Source organism: Enhydra lutris, unplaced genomic scaffold (genome assembly GCF_002288905.1).
Source record: "Enhydra lutris kenyoni isolate GAN:26980312 unplaced genomic scaffold, ASM228890v2 scaffoldscaffold19, whole genome shotgun sequence".
NCBI lineage: Eukaryota > Metazoa > Chordata > Mammalia > Carnivora > Mustelidae > Enhydra > Enhydra lutris.
Window position 1 is genome coordinate 29909257 of NW_019154103.1, and position 18157 is coordinate 29927413.

The window sequence follows — 18157 nt, forward strand, 5'->3', positions numbered from 1 at the left end:
CCAACATCAGACCTTGAAAACACTGAGGATAAAATATGGATCAAAAATTCATGTTGTTCCTGGTCCCAAGATGGTGGAGTCCTAACGACTGGGAGGGCGATGACCGCACATGAGTCCTGTATGGAGCACGGTCACAGCCATTTGTGACTCTTCTCAGCTACGTATACAGTGGATGTTTCAAAGCCTCAATGCATGTTTTGTATCCTGAAAGACTATTGTTTTCACTTACAAAAGACATAAGAATCAAATTAATACTTTATTATCAAACACTATATACAACAGAGGTCGCTAATAATACAGAATTTAAAGAACGCAGTTTTTTTTTTAATGTTTTACTTTTCTTTCCTCTGCCACCCAAGAAAGTACAGTACAAAACAATAGTCTAAACTAACACGAACTGTTACCTGGTCTATTAAAGGATACACGGTATCCACTAAACAGACAGATCCTTATTTCCCTGCTTCATGTTGCAAAGCCCTTGGCAACCAGGGGCAAAGGTCGCTGGGGTTTGACTTACTGGGGCTGAGAGGCAGCTAAGGCCACCCTTCAGACTTTTGAGTTGTTGTTTTTGTTGTCTTTAAATTAAAAGCTGCTACAAAATTGCATCGACATCCTCCTAAGCCCCCAGAGGGTTGTAACACCACCATAACAAGGCCACCAGCAATTTCTGGACAAGATGAAAACTGTCTGATACCCATCATTTTCTTGGAAACTCCGTGGCAAGCGTTACCTACAATTACATCACTTAAAGGTAGAGAAGCACACTGTCTACTGGTGTGGATAGTCTTGCTTTTTTTTTTTTTTCGTTTTTAAACTTAATTTGTAGTGGCATAATGAAATAAAGGGGTCTAATTTCACTGTGAAAAATGAAAGACAGTGGCAGAGAGGGCCATGAGTAATTATCATTTGTTAGAGACAAATGCTAGCAAAACCACAGAAGTCACCATTTCTAAAATGAAATTAGCACTGCTAATGTAGTTATGACTAACTGGAATCATTACAGGATCATTTGATTTCCTTGTGGTTATAGAACATGCAGTATTATTTTGGTTCTGACTATTGATCCATTTTAGCAGGTATCTTCCCCCCACCCCCACTCCAATCCCACTGGACCAACAAACCTGTAACTATTAATAAAACGAAGTATTACTGGATATTACTGAGAGTACTGAGCATATAAAGAGTTAAAGGAAAAAAAGAATCCAATGCTGTGAACTTTTGTTTCAGTGAAATGGTGGCTGCCTTCTGTGACAAGACTCTGCCACTCCAGAGAAGTTCCTGATGTCTGGGGGAGCAGCACTGATTGTGTCTGTGAGGCTGGCAACCCCACTCCCATGGTTCCAAGTGTGAAGAGACCCAGCAGTAACATCCATTCCAAATGGATCAGGTAAGCCCAGATTACATTTCAACATGTGTACAACTCTCCAGGGTGCAAGTCCCTTTACAGCTGCCTTTCATTCACACATTTTTCTAATTCAGAACTAATCACAATTCGTAGCAAATTCCCACTCATGAAGTCTGGCCAGAATACGACCCCTCTCTTTTTTCACACAGACATTAAAAAACAAAAACAAAAAAAAACAAATATGTCTATTTTTTTTTCAAATATGTCTATTTTTAAAAAAACTTATTTTGCCGGAATGCTTCCAATTTTTTCCTATATCACATAATCATTGGACTTATTCTTCGTTCTGTTCTGAAAGGCATGGCTCCTGTTGACATGTCGTGCACTAGTAAAGGCTAGATTTCTTTTCCGTTGGTCTGACTTTTCCCTGTCTAGGCTTTTGGAGTTCAAAGTTTGTGACAGCCTCACCAGTAGTAACCCCCAAGGCTTGTATTTCCTGTAATCAACTGGAAATGGCCCTTGTTGGCCATGCTAAGACTCCTCAAACAGGGTCATCTTGCGTTTTCTCCTTCTGCCCCACCCCCCACAATGAAACAAGATAGCCCCCTATATTTCTAAATGTATCAAGGGATACCACTTTTTTTTCTCACAAGTTTAAATAGGACAAGCATATATACTCACTCTCAGCATAAAGTATATCTAAATAATGTATTTTCTATTCTAGTGGATTTTTAAAAAAATATTTTGTTAAAGTCTTTGGGACTCCATCTTGTTTATCTCCCACAGATAAACACATGTTCCCCCTATGCTTCAGGCTGTGTCAGAAAGGGAAAGAATATAAAATCAACACTTGAATTTTTTATTCCAAACTTTGGAATTTTTATTCCAAATTTCCCTTTAGCCCTCCCAAGTAGTGCTGACTGACTCTCCTGGTGACAGGGGTGTGCGTCGAGCCCCTGTAGTTGTGGAGTGTGGAGCAAAACATGGGTACTAGGGTGGGAGTCGGGGAAAGGCCACAGCACATTGGCGCTCCAGCAAAGCCAAATCACATCTCCTCTGGCCGCTGACCTCCTTTCCTTGGTACATATTGTCCCCCAGAGGAGTATCCAAAGCTATTCCATTATACACTCATCAACCCTGGCTTGTCAGCCTTGGGGAAGGTCACTTTATTCATAAAAATGCCTCTTTGAGTTTCTTTAAAAAAAAAAAAAAACAAAACTGTAGCACCATGGTGATCTGTATTCCAAGGGAAAAAAAAAACCTGGTGTGCATTGCCCAGTCACCAAAAAAATTAGAGGCACTCACACGTACACACCCCCACCAAACCTAGTTAACTCTCTTTTCACCCTTGCTCTGTGCTAGCTAGCATTCCCGCACCCGACCTGTTTTCTAGGGGGACAAAAAAAGGCTTCTTTCGTGGAGCACAAGTTTTGCTGTCAAGAGTGCTTTAAGACAGTCATTGTAAAAAATAACCCCAAAAAACAAAAACAAAACCAAAAAACCAGTGTCTCAACCTTTTAGAAGCCTGTTCATTTATATACTCCTAGAGGAAAGGGTATAATATTAGATCTGTTCTTAATACCTCCCCTCTGGACTTGACATGGCGACACGATGCCCTGCACGATCATCTTACAGTCCTGAACGAGAAGGCATAAATATTGGATGGGAGAGTAAAACCCTCCTGGGCATTGCCATCACTAGCCGCATCTGCCGCTATTCTTCCTTGTCCGTATACTGCCGTCACAGTACGCTAACGGAGGTGGGCTCTTAGAGGAGAATGCACAGGCGCTGACGACCACTGGTGTCACTATGACAATTTGGCATTTTCATCTGGAGTCCATTTAATTTGGAAGGGATGAGAGAAGTCAAGGGCAAAGGCTGGGGGTTGGGGGCAGGGCAGGGGAGCAGCAACTACTTTAGCCCCTCCTGGCCCGGAGTTGTTGCTTAGAATTCAGGCTGAAAGAAAGAAAACAAAAATCTGACATCTGCCAAAAAACCAATAACAAGTCCCTTCTTAGGATGAGCAGTTAGGTGGATCTCTGGTGTTCCAAGACCCTAATGCTTTTCTGTGACAGGTGACGGGAGGAGACTGTGCTATAACGTCAAGAGCATCGCCAGGAGGAACAGTAGGATTGCCAAAAGGCGGCTGGGTATCCTTGGTGTTTGTGCTGCGTTCTCACCGCGGGATGGCTCGGCTGATTCATGTACGGTGTCATCTGTTCAAATAGAAAGCACACATTCCAATGAGATTTCACACCCTTCATAACCCTCTTGCAGCAGCCTGCTGTTAACAGCCCTCGCCACCCTCTGCAAAGTAGGGTAATGAACCTTGTGCCACCATTGACTTTCATGTCTGCATAATCACTCATTATTTACAGCAAACAAAGGAGAAGCAGAGAAAATTGGACTTTTTCGGCAATATTATTACGTTCTTTAAAAACGGAGAGGAAAAACTGTACACATACCGTAGCCTTTGGTATGTGAACTACTTTGGTTTGCTAGCAGACACACCTTGCACGCAGCTGAGATAGCTGAATATCTCCTGTCAACCCAGGATGCCACGGAGAAGCAAGGGACGTGGGGTGGGGGGGGTGTTTAGTTACATTGGCAGGTTAGTGGTTGATCAGTGGTTCCTCTTTTCTCCTATTTCATAGGATTAGTATTGAATGCTATGTGGTTGGTCACCTCCAAGAATTTTCAAGGAAGAAAAATGAAACGCCAAAACTGCATTACTTATTATTTATTTATTTGCCAGAACTGCATTTTCAATTAACTATATGTAATGCCCACTAGACCTCCTGATCTGCATGATTAAGAGGCTTAACTTTGAAACAGGAACTCTGCGGCAATTAGTACCCCAAGATAGACGAGAAGCTTGCCTACCCGCCAGGCTTTGCTTGAGTGTTGCCTGTCTTCTTCCTTCCTCCTGGCTTAACTTGTCCTTTCCGACTACGTGTTCTCTGAACTACGTATTCTTGGGGCCCAGGAGTGGGGTTTGGTGGTAGATCAGGGGACCTTCCTGTAAAAGCTCAGAGACTGTCATCTTGCATTCACTAAACGGTCCATCAGAGAGTGGAGACAAGTGAGACTCGTGATGTTCCTCAGTTTTGTAGACCTCAAAGGATAATCCCTAAGTCTCCCTGCATGACCCACTGAGAACCCCTTCACGGACCGTTGGGTTCAAACTCATTTATATCTTCACACCAAACGTCACAATAAGGATGCTTTCTTTTTCACTACGTATTGTCACACTCCCTATTCTTTGTCTGAAACTGACCACTTTTCAGGCACAGGGGCCCCTGCTTCCGATATGCGCAGGTAGGCTGTTTCTGTTCTTGACCTCCGTTCCCAACATGAGCTGAGCGATCTACTGCTCCATGTTAAGGCTTCTGCCCTGGAGGGCTCTTATCATTTGAGCCCGTCCTCACGTAGGAGCTGCTGCCTTCCTGTGTCAGATTTGCTCTCCTCCCCTGGACCTGAGCTAACCTGCGTGGAGTGGCGGTTGTCTTAAAAAAACTAGAGAAGGTTAGGAAGCAATGCAAAGTTAAACCGATGCAGAGGAGAAACTATAAAGACCCCCTCCCCCCCGCCATGGTGCCAACTACTTGTGGACGCTTCCCTCTGTTCTTCAGCCTGGCAAATGTATTACACCTGTAGTTAACAGGAATTAGACATAAATGCCCTGAATAGCCCTGAAATTAAAATCCTAATCACCTTAAGAGCATCGATACGTTGTCAATCAGGATATTAGAGCACTTTGGGTTTAATTTGTAAAAACCATAAACCCTGAGGCTTACAGATATCATTTTGAAATACCATTTATATTTATACACCTGAAATTACACCAGCTCTTGGGTTCTTCTCCGTCTTATTTTTACTACCAAATTACCCAATCCTCTTCCTTGTAAAGTCTAGATGTGTACTGATAAAAGGTACTCTAGTCATGAATAGGTACTCAGGTGAACTGGAGGGAGAGCTGCCCTCTCTGTCCTTCCAGGATGCTCAGCAAGGGCCAGCCAGTGCTCCTGGCAGCACCAGACAGAGTCAGTGACCTTGCGGGACACTGAGAGGAGGAAAGCTTTTGTTTTTCATACAAGTGAAGCATGAGGTTACATGTCCTTCTCAGGCTTCTAATCATGGATGATTTTGGGGAGTAACTCTTTTCTAAGCAACCAACCTGTAAATATCATTTTACCCTCAAAGGGGGAAATCTGTCCCACTAGGACCACACAGTTCTTCTCTGCTCTCTGTAACATGGTGGTCCTGGCTCAGGATTCTACCAAGCATCCTTTGATTCTAATAGGGCCTCAATGTTGGAAGATTCTACAGCCCCTGAGAAGCAAAATGAGAAACTGGCTGTCATTGGGTAAATCTGAGCAATTTCAGAATTCTAAGGAAGAATTCATAAGCAAATTCTGTTCCAGTGGAAATGACATCGAACCATCAGAGACTTCCTAAGACTCCCGATGGTAAATGTGGCTTGAAGGAAGAAGATGTTCCTCCTCAGAAACCAAATCGAGTCTTGCCTCCCGCCTCCAGGATTCCACAGTCTGAGGGTTTCTATGGTTAACTGAGAGAACACTAGCGATATTTTGGAACATGTTATGTGGCATATGTCCGCCCTAAGATCATCCTGTATCCCTGATGATAGGAAACTGGCAGGCAGAGTGTGCAAGCAAACAAAAAAGACAAATACATTCCAAAGACAGGTGAGTTAGTACACATTGCCGAGAACATGCAGTGGAATCCTTTCAGGCTTTCCGGATTCGTAAAGTCTAGCTCTGTACTCCACCGTCCACCACAGTGGTGTAAAGCCGCATGTCGGTCTGGATTTTGTGAGGAATAAGACAAAGTACTCAAACTTATTATTGCATTCCTAGCTCAACCCTGTCTTACTTTTTAAGTGAAGATGCTCACAAGAAAGCCCTTAAGTACACTCTTGACTGACGGGAGGAGCCTGTGCACCGGCATTTCCACTCCCCAGCGCGCACACACCACATTCTGTCGGACTGCCGCAAACTTCCTTCAGTTCTGTGTGCCTCAATTTGGGAGCCATCAAGGATTTTTAAATGCTCAGGGAAAAAGAGCCCATTTCCCCCAAAGACCGTGACCTATGCTCGCATTTATGAATGTATCTTAGTATCTTGCATTTTATCGTTAGTTGAATTCAAAGGTAATTTTCCTAATGTCAGAATAGTCCTAAGTGTATCTCTTGATGACCAAGAAAAACATGCATTCTGTTGTTTCTAAACAGCCTCTTGTTTTCTTGATAGGCAATGGAATGTACCTGGAGAAAAGATTATTGGAAAGATATGCCTACATTCTACCACAACTTGCATTAAAAAATGGTAATTCAGGATAACTTACATTTACAACGTGCCTAACTCTGTCTGGCATTCTGCAACATGACTTATTAACCTTTCCAATAGAGTAAGGTTCACTTTATGAAGATCTGCGTGTCTACTATTGGTAAGAGCATCCTCCTTTTCTATTCACGTTGGAATGGGGGTTGAGAAATTTGAATATTAAACCCGGATCAGTCTCTACTACTGAAGAGGCCTGGGCAAGTCTCAGTTATCAAGGGGAGAGTGTAGACTCTGTGGTCCTTAGAAGAGAGCCTATCTAACTCAAAGATCCTAGCATGATGGGGCAAGTCCTCAAGTTTGGGAGGAGTCTGGTACCTTGAAGAGCCCTAGGAATGCTTCCAGATTTTCAGGACTCCATTAAAGTATCTCCAGGTCAGCACTCATTCCTTGCAACTTTCTAAAGCAGCTAACTGATCCCTAGGGAGCCAAGAGGGCCTCTCAGAGCTTTATCGTACACACTTACCATTTGTGCTGGGGTAAGATGCCTGCCTTAGGTTTTTTTCCCAAGCATTCTTGTTTTTCTAACTCTTCCTGTCAGTTACAGTGCGAAAGCTATTGTATGTCCTGAGGCACTGCATTTACTCCGGTTAAGTTTCCCTAAGGCTCACTGACTGTGTCCTAGTAACAATACTCAAAAGATAAAGTGGACTTCACAACCCTTTAATTTTTAGGGCCATAAAAAAGAAGTGCTGCTACAAATAGATTTTTAAAAAGTCTCTGTTCGCATAAGGTTGGGGGAGGGGGGTCACATCTTTCTGTGAAGAAGAAATCATTTTAATTCCATTAAGCTTTGAGATGGTAGCGGGAATTGGATAAGGAAACCAGTAAGATCTCAAGCAGGTAGGGCAAGAGAGGAAACCAGAGCAAGTAGGTATACAGGGTACACAGTCAAGAGGTACACAGTCCTCAGTGCACAGTGGATAGAGAACTCCTATTCCTCAAAATCAGTCTTGTTGAATTTATATCCAAATGGATAGTATACCGGACCACTTCCCCCACAGTACACTACAGTGTAAATGTTTCGACGAGTGCTTGTGTGGGTTTTATGTTTCTTCAATGACAGGAAATTCTGGGTGTGTGGGACGTAGCAGTAGGAAAAAAAATTTTCTCCTCAATACTTTTTTTTTTGCCTCAGCAGTCAAGGATCACAGACTACTGCTCCATTTGTGGGAGTAACAAGTGTGTGAATCTGTGGTGTCAGGCGACATGACTGTACTTCTCCAGACCAACTGCTATTGATATCAATAGCACAAGTAATATCTGAACTGTAATAAAGGTCTTTAGATCAGTGATGCATGTAAACTGCCAGAGAAAATTAAATATGTTGAATTAGCTGCCGTTTGGGGCAATAGTCTTACTTTTAGCCACAGATTTGGACATAATATAAAAAATGTTTTTAAGCATATACAGTAGAATTTTTTTTTTCTGTCTTCTATGAAAACAGATCCGTTAATATTCAGTGATCCACCAGCATGCTCGGAGGATATGGTAAAAAGTAGCGAGATTTAGCATTCTGATGGGGCTTCTATATTAGGATACTGCATTATATCAAACCCATGTCCAAAAAAGAAAGACCATATTTTATCTAACATGCATTAGACAAAGATACTGGAGGAATGAGGGAGAATATAAGTAAGATTAGCGTCGCTAGCAATGAGCAAAAGCAGAGCAACTGTAACATGCAAACATGCGGAGAAGAAGAAAGGAAAAAAGTACGGAAGCACCAGAGAGAGATGCATTTGTTAAAAGAGAGTCTCTAAGCATACTAACCTGCTGGTTCTAATGAATTTTCTACTTTGTCGTTAACATCGAAAACACGATCATGAACACCTATAGTTTTCATACAGCTATCTATAACAAAAATAGAGATAACAGCCAAATATGTTAGTGAAGACACCCTTAAACTCCCATTTCTTTCTTTTTTTTTCTTTCTCTCTATTGTCTCCTTTAATTTATGCAGAGATTGTTTTACAATCAATGGCATGTGTCCAAATGCCAATATTGTTCCCATTTGCGGTGCACGTACAACAGTCTAAGAAACAACAAGTTAGCAACTGCTGTGTACTTCAAAATAAAAGCATCATGAAGAATGATGAGAAAAAATATGATGAAAACGAAAACATGGATGCTGATATACAAAACAGGTACCACACAGGATTTAACAGTAAAAAAAAGTTGTACCGCGGTGAACCAAACCACACGATCAAGCATGCGCAGTGAAGCCACCCTCTGAAGCTCATTCTAGTCAACTTACTTGTTGGTCTCACAAAGACTTTGAGCTTTAGACAGGACCTTCTGCCGTTATCTGGGATTGCAGAGGCTGTGGAGGAGACAAAAAGAGAGAGAAAGGAGAGAGCAACAGCAGATTATTCTTCATTTTCAAATGCAAATGTTCTACAAGACATTCTTTGCTGAACAACAGCAGCATACTCTGGGAAAAATTAGAGGTTAAAACAAAAGCACCCTTCAGATTGATAGATACTGCTAGAACGGGCTACTTTCCTATCCCCGGCTTTTCTTTTCAATACAGTACAAACTCATGCAAGAATGTTGGTATAATCTACAGAAAAATGCTTGGGATTTTTATTTCAAAGGCTCTTCCATTCAACTTGATCTGCTATCAATTTTCTTGAAAATAAGAAGATAATGCTCGAGCCCTCCGGCTGTCAGAGAGCTCGCTACTCCCCGTCTCCTGCAGGAAAAGGGGCCCAAGGTGAAAAGTGCCGGCAAAAACCAGTAACAAATAGTTACAAGGCCAACTTAAACATGACCTATTTTTGCTGGGGAAAGCAAAGCTTTGTCTGTCCTGAAAGCCTGTCTGTCAGTGCTTTGCAGGTAATTCAATTAGAGGTTTTACTCAGAACTTGGCTCTGCGTTCTATATGACTACACCGAGCCCAGCAACTTCCATCATGCTATTATAAGTACAATATGCTATTGAGAAAGCACTACGGTGCAATGGTACATTTATTTTTAAAAATTTGCCACAGAGAAGGATGGAAGTAATAAAGTGGGCTTACCAAAACATGACAACATGTTTCAAGTTATAATTCATTTGAGGAAGAAACTTTCCTTCTCTTCAAGATAATAAGACTGTAAACTTTCTCGGTGCTGGAAGGATTATCTCCCCTCAGTACACACAGCATAACGTCAAAGGGATTTCGAAGGGCGGTACGTTTCCTAACACATTCTAGAAATGACAAAAATGATAAAGGAGTGCTGCATACTTTCGTCCCTGTGTGTTTGCTTCAAGTGGTTTCTTCAGAAAATGCAGCTGATAACAATGAAAACTCGCATGGCTTACAGGGAGCTTGGTGAGTCCCTCAGTGACCAAGACAGGACCCCTGTTTGGTACGCTTTCTCTCTCCTTTATTTTTATCTTTTATTAGTCCTCATGGGAGACCAGACGAGGAAAATGCTTATATCTTAGGTGAGGGGATTCAAGATGCAAACTTCAAACTAATTTTACATGAATCTCCTCCGGAAACTCCAAGATCCCTGTGCTGGGAAACTTATACGTTCACAACCTAAAAGATATCAAGCTGTAAAAGACCCCAAGTCTCACTTGCAACACCTGTTGCAACCCCTTAATTCTAAGACTAAAGTATACAGAAAAGAGGTTTTTGTCCCTCCCTTCCCCTTCTCCCCTCTGAAAAGCAGTTAAGAAGTGCTAACAGCTGGCTTTGCTGTAGGCTTTCATTAAATCAAAGTCGGGAAAACTCCCTCTACTGACATTTACAGTAACTAGTGTGTTATTTAGGGCACTGTATTTGCACTCTGTGGTTCGATCCAGGAAATGGTGTCCTTCCTGTGGACCCCGACTGCAAATGTGCATGTCACAAACACAGTACACATAGGTGACTCCAATTCATTAGGAAAACCATGACTCTTGAGATAGTTTGTCTCATTCTTCACAAGAGGTGGTGTGAAAAAGTGACACATGGATATTTACATTGCCATTCTGTGGATTGCTGAGCTGAGCTGAGCTCCCTAGGAGCTTGAGCCTCGTGCATGAACTTGATTCGCCACATGCAAGAATGGATTGTACCAAAGATACTGCACGATTACAGGAGGCTCACGGCAGCATCAAGAATTTAATTGTTTTAGTGGGGGAAATACTTGGGAGTTTGCCCGGGTCTTTCAGATTTATATGCAGCAGAAATCCTGTAAATCCAGGACACAAAAATCATTGTAGGGCGCACTGGAATAAAAATAGCAACAAATGATAAGTTCTCTTTAGGAAAAACTGCGAAGAGTTCTCTCACCAGCTCTAAGAGATGGACAGTTAGCCTCAGCTACAGGCTGCTTACGTACTTCTGTAAATTAAGATAATAAAATACATGTATGAATACATATTTTACTTAAATAAACTATCTTCCCTATCTAACTTCTCCATGACTTCTCCTCGCCTATCACCAGAAAAGCTTTAACAATAACGTGACACTTTATACTGTGTGACTTTTATACTCTAAATCTTAAAAAAACTGATGAACAAAAAATGAAAACATTCACTGTGAGTACACAGTGCAGATGACATTAAATCAGTTAACTCCACAACCTCTGGGCTAAGCTTGTGAAATCAATTCTTAACCTTACAGCTAACTTGAGTGGGTAGGCTAGGCCAGGTCAGTATAACTTGGGTTCCTCATTTACTACCCTGAGAAACAGAAGTCAAACCAAAAAGCACAACAACTTTTCATGCAAGATTTTAAAAAGTAAGAGTCTGGCTTTGTTCCATGTATGTTCCAGGTTTCTTAACACCAGACCTCCTGCATGACAGATGTGGGATGCCTTTATACTATGAACAGAATGCTGAGGATTACTAATTAGTAATATTTGTAGATATAAAGTAATCTTAAAAGGGCTTTACCAGTCACAAGTAAACAAAAAAGCAGTGGACTGAGCATTAAGAACATCAAATGACAGAGGAATTGAAAAATATAACCATCACACAAGTGAAGTTACAAAGAAAATCCTCTCAGAATCAATTAGCAAAAAAAAAAAAAAGAAAGAAAGAAAGAATGAGCCACTGATGGACACGAGGGAGTAGAAACTAAAAATGTGCCTGGCTTGTCTCCGGAGTGTAGATAATATTGATCCCTATAGTTCTAGAGCCACACCAGTTTATATGACCAACATATCTTAGTTAAAACAAGTTTTATAACTTCTTATGCTATTTTCCTTAGAAAATTAATTACTAACCGCTTCATCCATCCATTCAAAAGCTTTAAAATTCCTACTATGTGCCAGCTTCCCGGATAGGCACCAGGAATGCACAAGTGTGTCAGATGCATAGTCAGACGCACACGAGGGATCGTGGTGATAACTGAGGTCTGCATGAACTCCCAACAGGGCTTTGGACATGGACTTGGCTGGGTCCGGGAGGGGGAGGATGTCCCAGACATGTCTATCAGAGGGAATTTTATCGAGGCTTTACAGAGCCTGCAGAAGCAACTGGGACAAAAGAACATTTCCTCTCTCAGTTCCCACACTGGAGCGTGAGCAACCAAAATGACGTGTTAACCTGCAACAGGTGAAGAAAACCTAGACTTGAACTCTTCCCATAAATATGCATGGATTTTATAAGAGAAATTGTCAAATTAAAATGTGAAATGCAACTCCTGTCTTAGCCATTTGTCTCATAATCCAAATCCATTTCCCTTTATTCAGTTTACTGCTGAAAATGTACATTAGGAGTCCGGAAGCTGGGAGCAGGGGCACGGGACCATTAACACAAGTACAACCTCCCATTCCATGATCTTAATAGCAACTTCATAAATCAAACCACAGGGTCCCTTCCCCTTAATGATCCACAAAGTACCAATCAAAACCTTACAACACATAATAAAATACAAGCTGAGGGCTCTCTGGTCTCTGTATTTAGAGTATCATGTAATAAGGCCATGGGGACTTCTTATCCTCACTCTGTTCCATGACCTCAGACAGGCGCCCCGACTCCAGCCATTCCTGAAAACCTCTTTCCTTGGTCTCCTGGGGCCCAGGTAAGCTCAGCTCAGCACTTATCAGCCAGTCTGATACATAAAGGGGACCACATTCCATACCCCCCAAATCAGTACTTCCATCACCTATATTTAGGGTTGTGAATATCCACAATATTCACATCACAGTTCACTGGGTTATCAGTAGGATGTGGCAAGCAAATAAAGGCACCATGCTTTTGATAGGTAGCTTCTGACCTGCCTCCCATTACCCTCACTTGAGTGTGGGCTGGACCTAGTTTTTTCCTTCTAATGAGTAGCATATGGCCAATGTGACAGAATGTCATTTCTGTGATTAGGCTGCAAAAGACTGGGACTTCTTTCTTTTAAAAAGATCTTATTTGACAGAGATCACAAGTAGGCAGAGAGGCAGGCAGAGAGAGAGGAAGGGAAGCAGGCTCCCTGCTGAGCAGAGAGCCCAATGTGGGGCTCTATCCTAGGACCCTGTGACCATGACCTGGGCCGTAGGCAGAGGCTTTAACCCACTGAGCCACCCAGGCGCCCCGGGACTGCTTTCTTGCTAGCACTCGCTCTCTTGCCATCTCTTTTGCTCATGGAGCAAAAGCGTGAGACTCTCAGTGCTGGGGGCTCGTGGCAAGGAATGGAGGGAGACTTCCAGCCAAGCGTGAGCAAGAGACTGGATTGGCTAACATCTGGTGAGTAAACCAGAAACTGAATGCTTTTCCTTTAAAAGACTGTCACCTTGTGGGAGACCCAGACCCAGAAGACCCAGCTAAACTACCCTGGATCCCTGACCCACAGGAACTGTGAACGCTAAATGTCTTAGCCCCACATTTGGGGGTAATTTGTAATCCAACAGCTAAATAATACAATGCTGTACAAAAACACCTCTGTGCCACCAAAGGCTTCCCATGGCCAACATGAGGCAGACCTAAGAACTAAGGCACTGGGGCATGCTCTCAGAAGGATTGCCAGGCCCTGGTTCCCACGGGGCAGCTCCTTCCTTGGTCCGCCACCATGTCTACACAACTGGATTGCTTGCCAGTTTATTTTTCAAGCTACTGTTCTAAGTTCACTTAAAATAGGGCTTGAAGAGAAGTAATTATAAACTGCTGTTGAAGAAATACTACAAGATGTATCTATTTGTTTTCACTCCAGCACTTGAAAACGGTTTTTCATTTTCCTTCCCATGCCACTTAGTTTGTTTTGGCTAATGCGGCCAACCTGTGCTGCTCTGTGCAATTATCACGATGTCTCACTTTAACTCCAAATTGCTGGGTGAACCTAAATGAGCTTTGATAGAAAATGTAAACTTAAATCGTAAGACAGAATGCCCTTCCTCTAACAGGAGACAGAGAATGTTAAGGGGAGCTTTAAAACGCGAAAGAAAAGGATTTTAATGATAAATTAAAGCTTCTCTCCATATCAAAAAGCTTGTATCAATTATCTTATACACAAGCTGTTACATTAAGTATGAATATTTTGAGGTTTTAAGCAACTCAAAAGTAACAAACGCCCTTCTTCATGAAGAACCAGAAGTTTAGCAGGTGGGGTGATACCCTTGTATTTTTTCCTCCATATTTTTAAGCCCAATACCGTACTCGCCAGTCAACCAACTTCAACATCTCCGCCTAACCTTATTCATCCCTATATCTTCATTCCAAAAGCCAAAATCCTTCTCCTTTACTGTGTCCCTCACCAGTCTGGGTACTCCGAGAAGTTTTATTTTCAAGAATAGTTATCCACTTTCTTCTTCCTTTTAAAGAAATGAGTGTGTGTGTGAGCATTAAAAATGCAGTTTGCCATTATGTTTGCCACAGGCAATATTTCTCAATTTGTGCAAGTCAAAGGAAAAGATAGGCTATTAGTTGTTAGCAGAGCCTAGTCTCTTCTCTGTAGGTTTTCATGTAGTTTAACACACAACACAGATATATGCAAATTAGACAGGTGACAGCAGATTTAAGTATTAATAATCCTTTCACAATAAATGCTCAAGAACTAAAGCCCATTTAAAGAAACAGTACTACTGAAAATGTCTTCTAGAACATAATGAATCAAAATCCATTTTGTATATGTGGGTGGAGGGTGGGGAACAGAAGAAGTGGTGGGTATAGGATAGAGATTAACCAAAGCCATATAGACTGCTTGGAAAATGGTTACCAGACCTACAAAAAAGTCTTAAACGTTAGGCCTCTTGTTAGGAAAGAATATCCCAGAAACAGTTGGCAACTGGCTATCTGCCCTTTCTTAAGCAGCAGCACAAGACCTAATTTTCATATTAAGAACAAAAACATGAGTTAGGATGGAATATATTTCGCCACCCTACCTTTTGAGATTTAAAACTCACATGTTTGAATAACCTGCTCTTGGCCCCAGGTTTCTTTCTTCTTCTTTTTTTTTTTTTTAATTTAAGAATTTATTGATTTGACAGTGAGAGAAGGAGAGAGAGCACAAGCAGGGGGAGCAGCAGAGGGAGAAGGGGAAGCAGGCTCCCTGCTCAGCAGGAAACCCGATGTGGGACTCGATCTCAGGACCCTGAGATCATGACCTGAGCCGAAGGCAGAGGCTTAACGCACTGAGCCACGCAGTTGCCCCTTGGCCCCAAGTTTCTTAAACTTCTGTCCTAAGATCAACCACAGGAGTGGCTATATATGCCCACACGTTTCATCTTTCCCAGCCAGCCATGTCTCAAGACTTAAATCACTGGCAGGTTAAGGTCAAAGTCCCAGATGTAACATTCGGAAAAGAGGCTACCCAGTAAAGGTAGGATCCTTGAGGAAACTTAAGATATCATGTAAATATTAGATTCCTTGATTGGGCTCTGGGGATTTGCTATTAAAAAAAAGGGGGAAGGGGGAGGAAAAGGGGTGTTTCCCACCATATAATAAGCTCATGTACTCCATGAGCTAAAACTTGGGTTTCAACACCAGGGAACTGTAACAGGGACAAATAATTAAAGTTCAGGGAGAGGGAAGTAAAATTAGTTCCAGCTGTGCAGCCTCAGACAAAAGAGAAAAATAGGAGGTACCACCCATCACACCCATTGCTCTCCCTCTTCAGGCTCTCTACCCCTCAGGCAAAATTCTCACTGCCAATGCTAACTTAAGTATTATTTAAATTCCAGGAGCTAAGCCTCAGTAGATCAATTATTTTTCCTGAGCAACCTCAAATAAATGGCTGAGGACAAGTTTCTTTCCACTGATTTCTAGGAAAACAAATAGGACATTATCCTGCTTTTGTACACATTTATTTCAAGTGTGGGCAAATTCTTACTTGCTTTTTAAAGCTCAGGGACAACAAACTTGCTCCTACTGCTTTATTCAAGAGGGTATGGCTTGTCCCTTATACTTTGGTATCTATTAAGGCATGACCAAAAAATAACCTGGGTTTCAGAGAATGCTTTTAAAAACATCCTCTGTATAAGAACATTTTCTAAGTCTTTTTGAGGAAAAAAATATGTCAACCTAAATTTATCTCCTGCCATTATGTGACTGGAACAATCCAGTCCACATAGGCACAGAAAGCAAGATAATATTTAGATAGTATTTTAAATGTTAACTGTATTTCCTTGGGTTTAGGGCTTTGTTAAGTTCCTTATTGGATATTTTACATTTAAAAAAATAAATCAGTGAACAGTTAGGAAAAGTAAGCTTCCTGTTATAAACTGTGTTAGAACTATTTTCTGAGACCTGGACTTGCCTGAGGCCACACTATTGAAATGACTGTCCCTGGTCATTGAGGTCAGATTGTTCTTTCTCTCTTGTTTGTGGTGATTTTGGTGAATTTTGCCTGTTGTAACAGATAAGTGTAATGCAGTATAATAAGTATGATGCAGATATGTAGAATGATTCACTTACAAAAACTCTTCTTCAGCTAGAAGCCACATAATAAAGGTAATAAAAAACTGAAAACCTCAGACAAAAGGTAGGATTCCTAGAATCCCAGAGAAGAGCTATTTATACTAGTCCTTCTCCACAGGCTCCTTGTGCCACCTCTGTGGTCTGTTATTGGGGTGTCTGTTAACTCGTAAAAGGTGAAGGCCACAGATCCCGTTACTCATTCATACAGTATTAACAGCAACAGTGCTGTTATCCTATAGCACTAACGTAGCAAGACAGTCAATTACTAATAAATCATCAAGTTAATATAATTCACAGGGGCTCCTGGATACAAGCAATTATTTCTTCGAAGCTTTCATAACCACTATCATCCTTATCTTCCTTGGTGAGGGGCCTTGGAAGGGATGGGGTTTAGTGGTTTGAGTACATGCCCAGTGATGATCTAAATCTTCTCCCTGGTTCACCTACTCTGACATATGTGGTGCCTTTCAGTCAGCTGCTAAACCTACCTGAGCCTCTCTTTCCCTGTGGAAAAAAAATTAAGTCTGACAGTGGATTGTTATATTGTACCTGGAAACTCAGATGACAGATCCCTTCAGATCTAGAGGATCAGTTCACGTGTCTACACACTGACGGCACAAGCTCTGTCCTTCCTCCGCTCAATGTGGCGGTCTCCCTTAGCAAGCTGACCCCAGTTCTGAGCACAAGTTTACAGGAAGGGGAGGGACCGGGTTATGGATGGCGGTGGTCAAGTTCTTCATCGTAAGGAAAGCCAGAGGGACAAGGGTGACCTTTTCTTTGTAGCCTAAATGAGAAAAACTGGATTCGACCACAGCTTTGTGGCGGACATAGGGGGTGAAGGGGTTTGTGTGAGGATGTGCACGTTGGCGGGGGTGAGAGTTCAGGGAATTAGAAGGGGCACTGGATGACCTGTTCCTTTTGAAAATCATGCTAAGATTCTGTGAGGTCTCTTCTCAATCCACGTGTAGAGTGTGACCGTGCTACTACAGTGGAGGGACGGCGTCCAAAGCAGAGAATATTGAAGGCCTGTCTTCAATATTCTTTTGCATCATATTTGGGTAAATATTTATTTATGCATAGCAATGATTTGTTTTTCTTAGCCAGTAGGCCCTGTTCTCCCAACGTCTGCTATTTCTGGAGCTAAGATTAAGTATCTGCGCAGGGTGTGTCTGTTTGGGTAGCAGGCCCCATGGAACCCTAAAGGCGTGCAGAAATTCATGGTCCCGCTTTAGAAAGCTAAGTTTGGGGCACCTGCCTTGGCTCAGGTCATGATCCCTGCGTCCTGGGATCAAGCCCCGCATGTAGGGCTCCCTGCCTGGTGGGGGGAGGCTGCTTCTGCCTCTCCTCTCCCCACTAGTGCTCTCTCATGTGCATTCTAATAAATACAATCTAAAAAAAAAAAAAAAAAAAAAAAAAAAGCTAAATTCTACCAAAGAGGAAGTCTTTTTAGGTACCAGGACTGGACATTTCATTTCACAGCAGAAATGCTTTCCTTGATGAAGGTTTTAATGTTGACAGAGTGAATAAAATCAAAGCTAATGGATAGGGAGGGTCCGAATTCTGGTTTGCTCTCCTCTCTCAGTGACAGGACCGTTCCATGAAAATTAGTGGCTGTGCGTTGCAGGGC

The 18157-nt window shown here is 42.1% G+C and overlaps 1 protein-coding gene across 2 annotated transcripts in view; it reads right to left on the reverse strand.

Annotated features, from left to right (window-relative positions):
- Positions 1–2564: 2564 nt before the first annotated feature.
- LOC111148415 (ephrin A5) overlaps positions 2565–18157 on the reverse strand; it is a 279445-nt gene continuing 263852 nt past the window's right edge. Inside the window, exons 3-5 of one of the 2 annotated variants that reach the window (XM_022504941.1) lie at positions 8966–9031; positions 8482–8562; positions 2565–3561 (exon numbers count right to left, since the gene is read on the reverse strand). In XM_022504941.1, coding sequence (XP_022360649.1) covers positions 3440–3561; positions 8482–8562; positions 8966–9031 — 269 coding nt within the window. In that variant the 3' untranslated portion in view covers positions 2565–3439. The remainder of the gene's footprint in view (positions 3562–8481; positions 8563–8965; positions 9032–18157) is intronic. The other variant, XM_022504942.1, reaches the window with a different exon arrangement.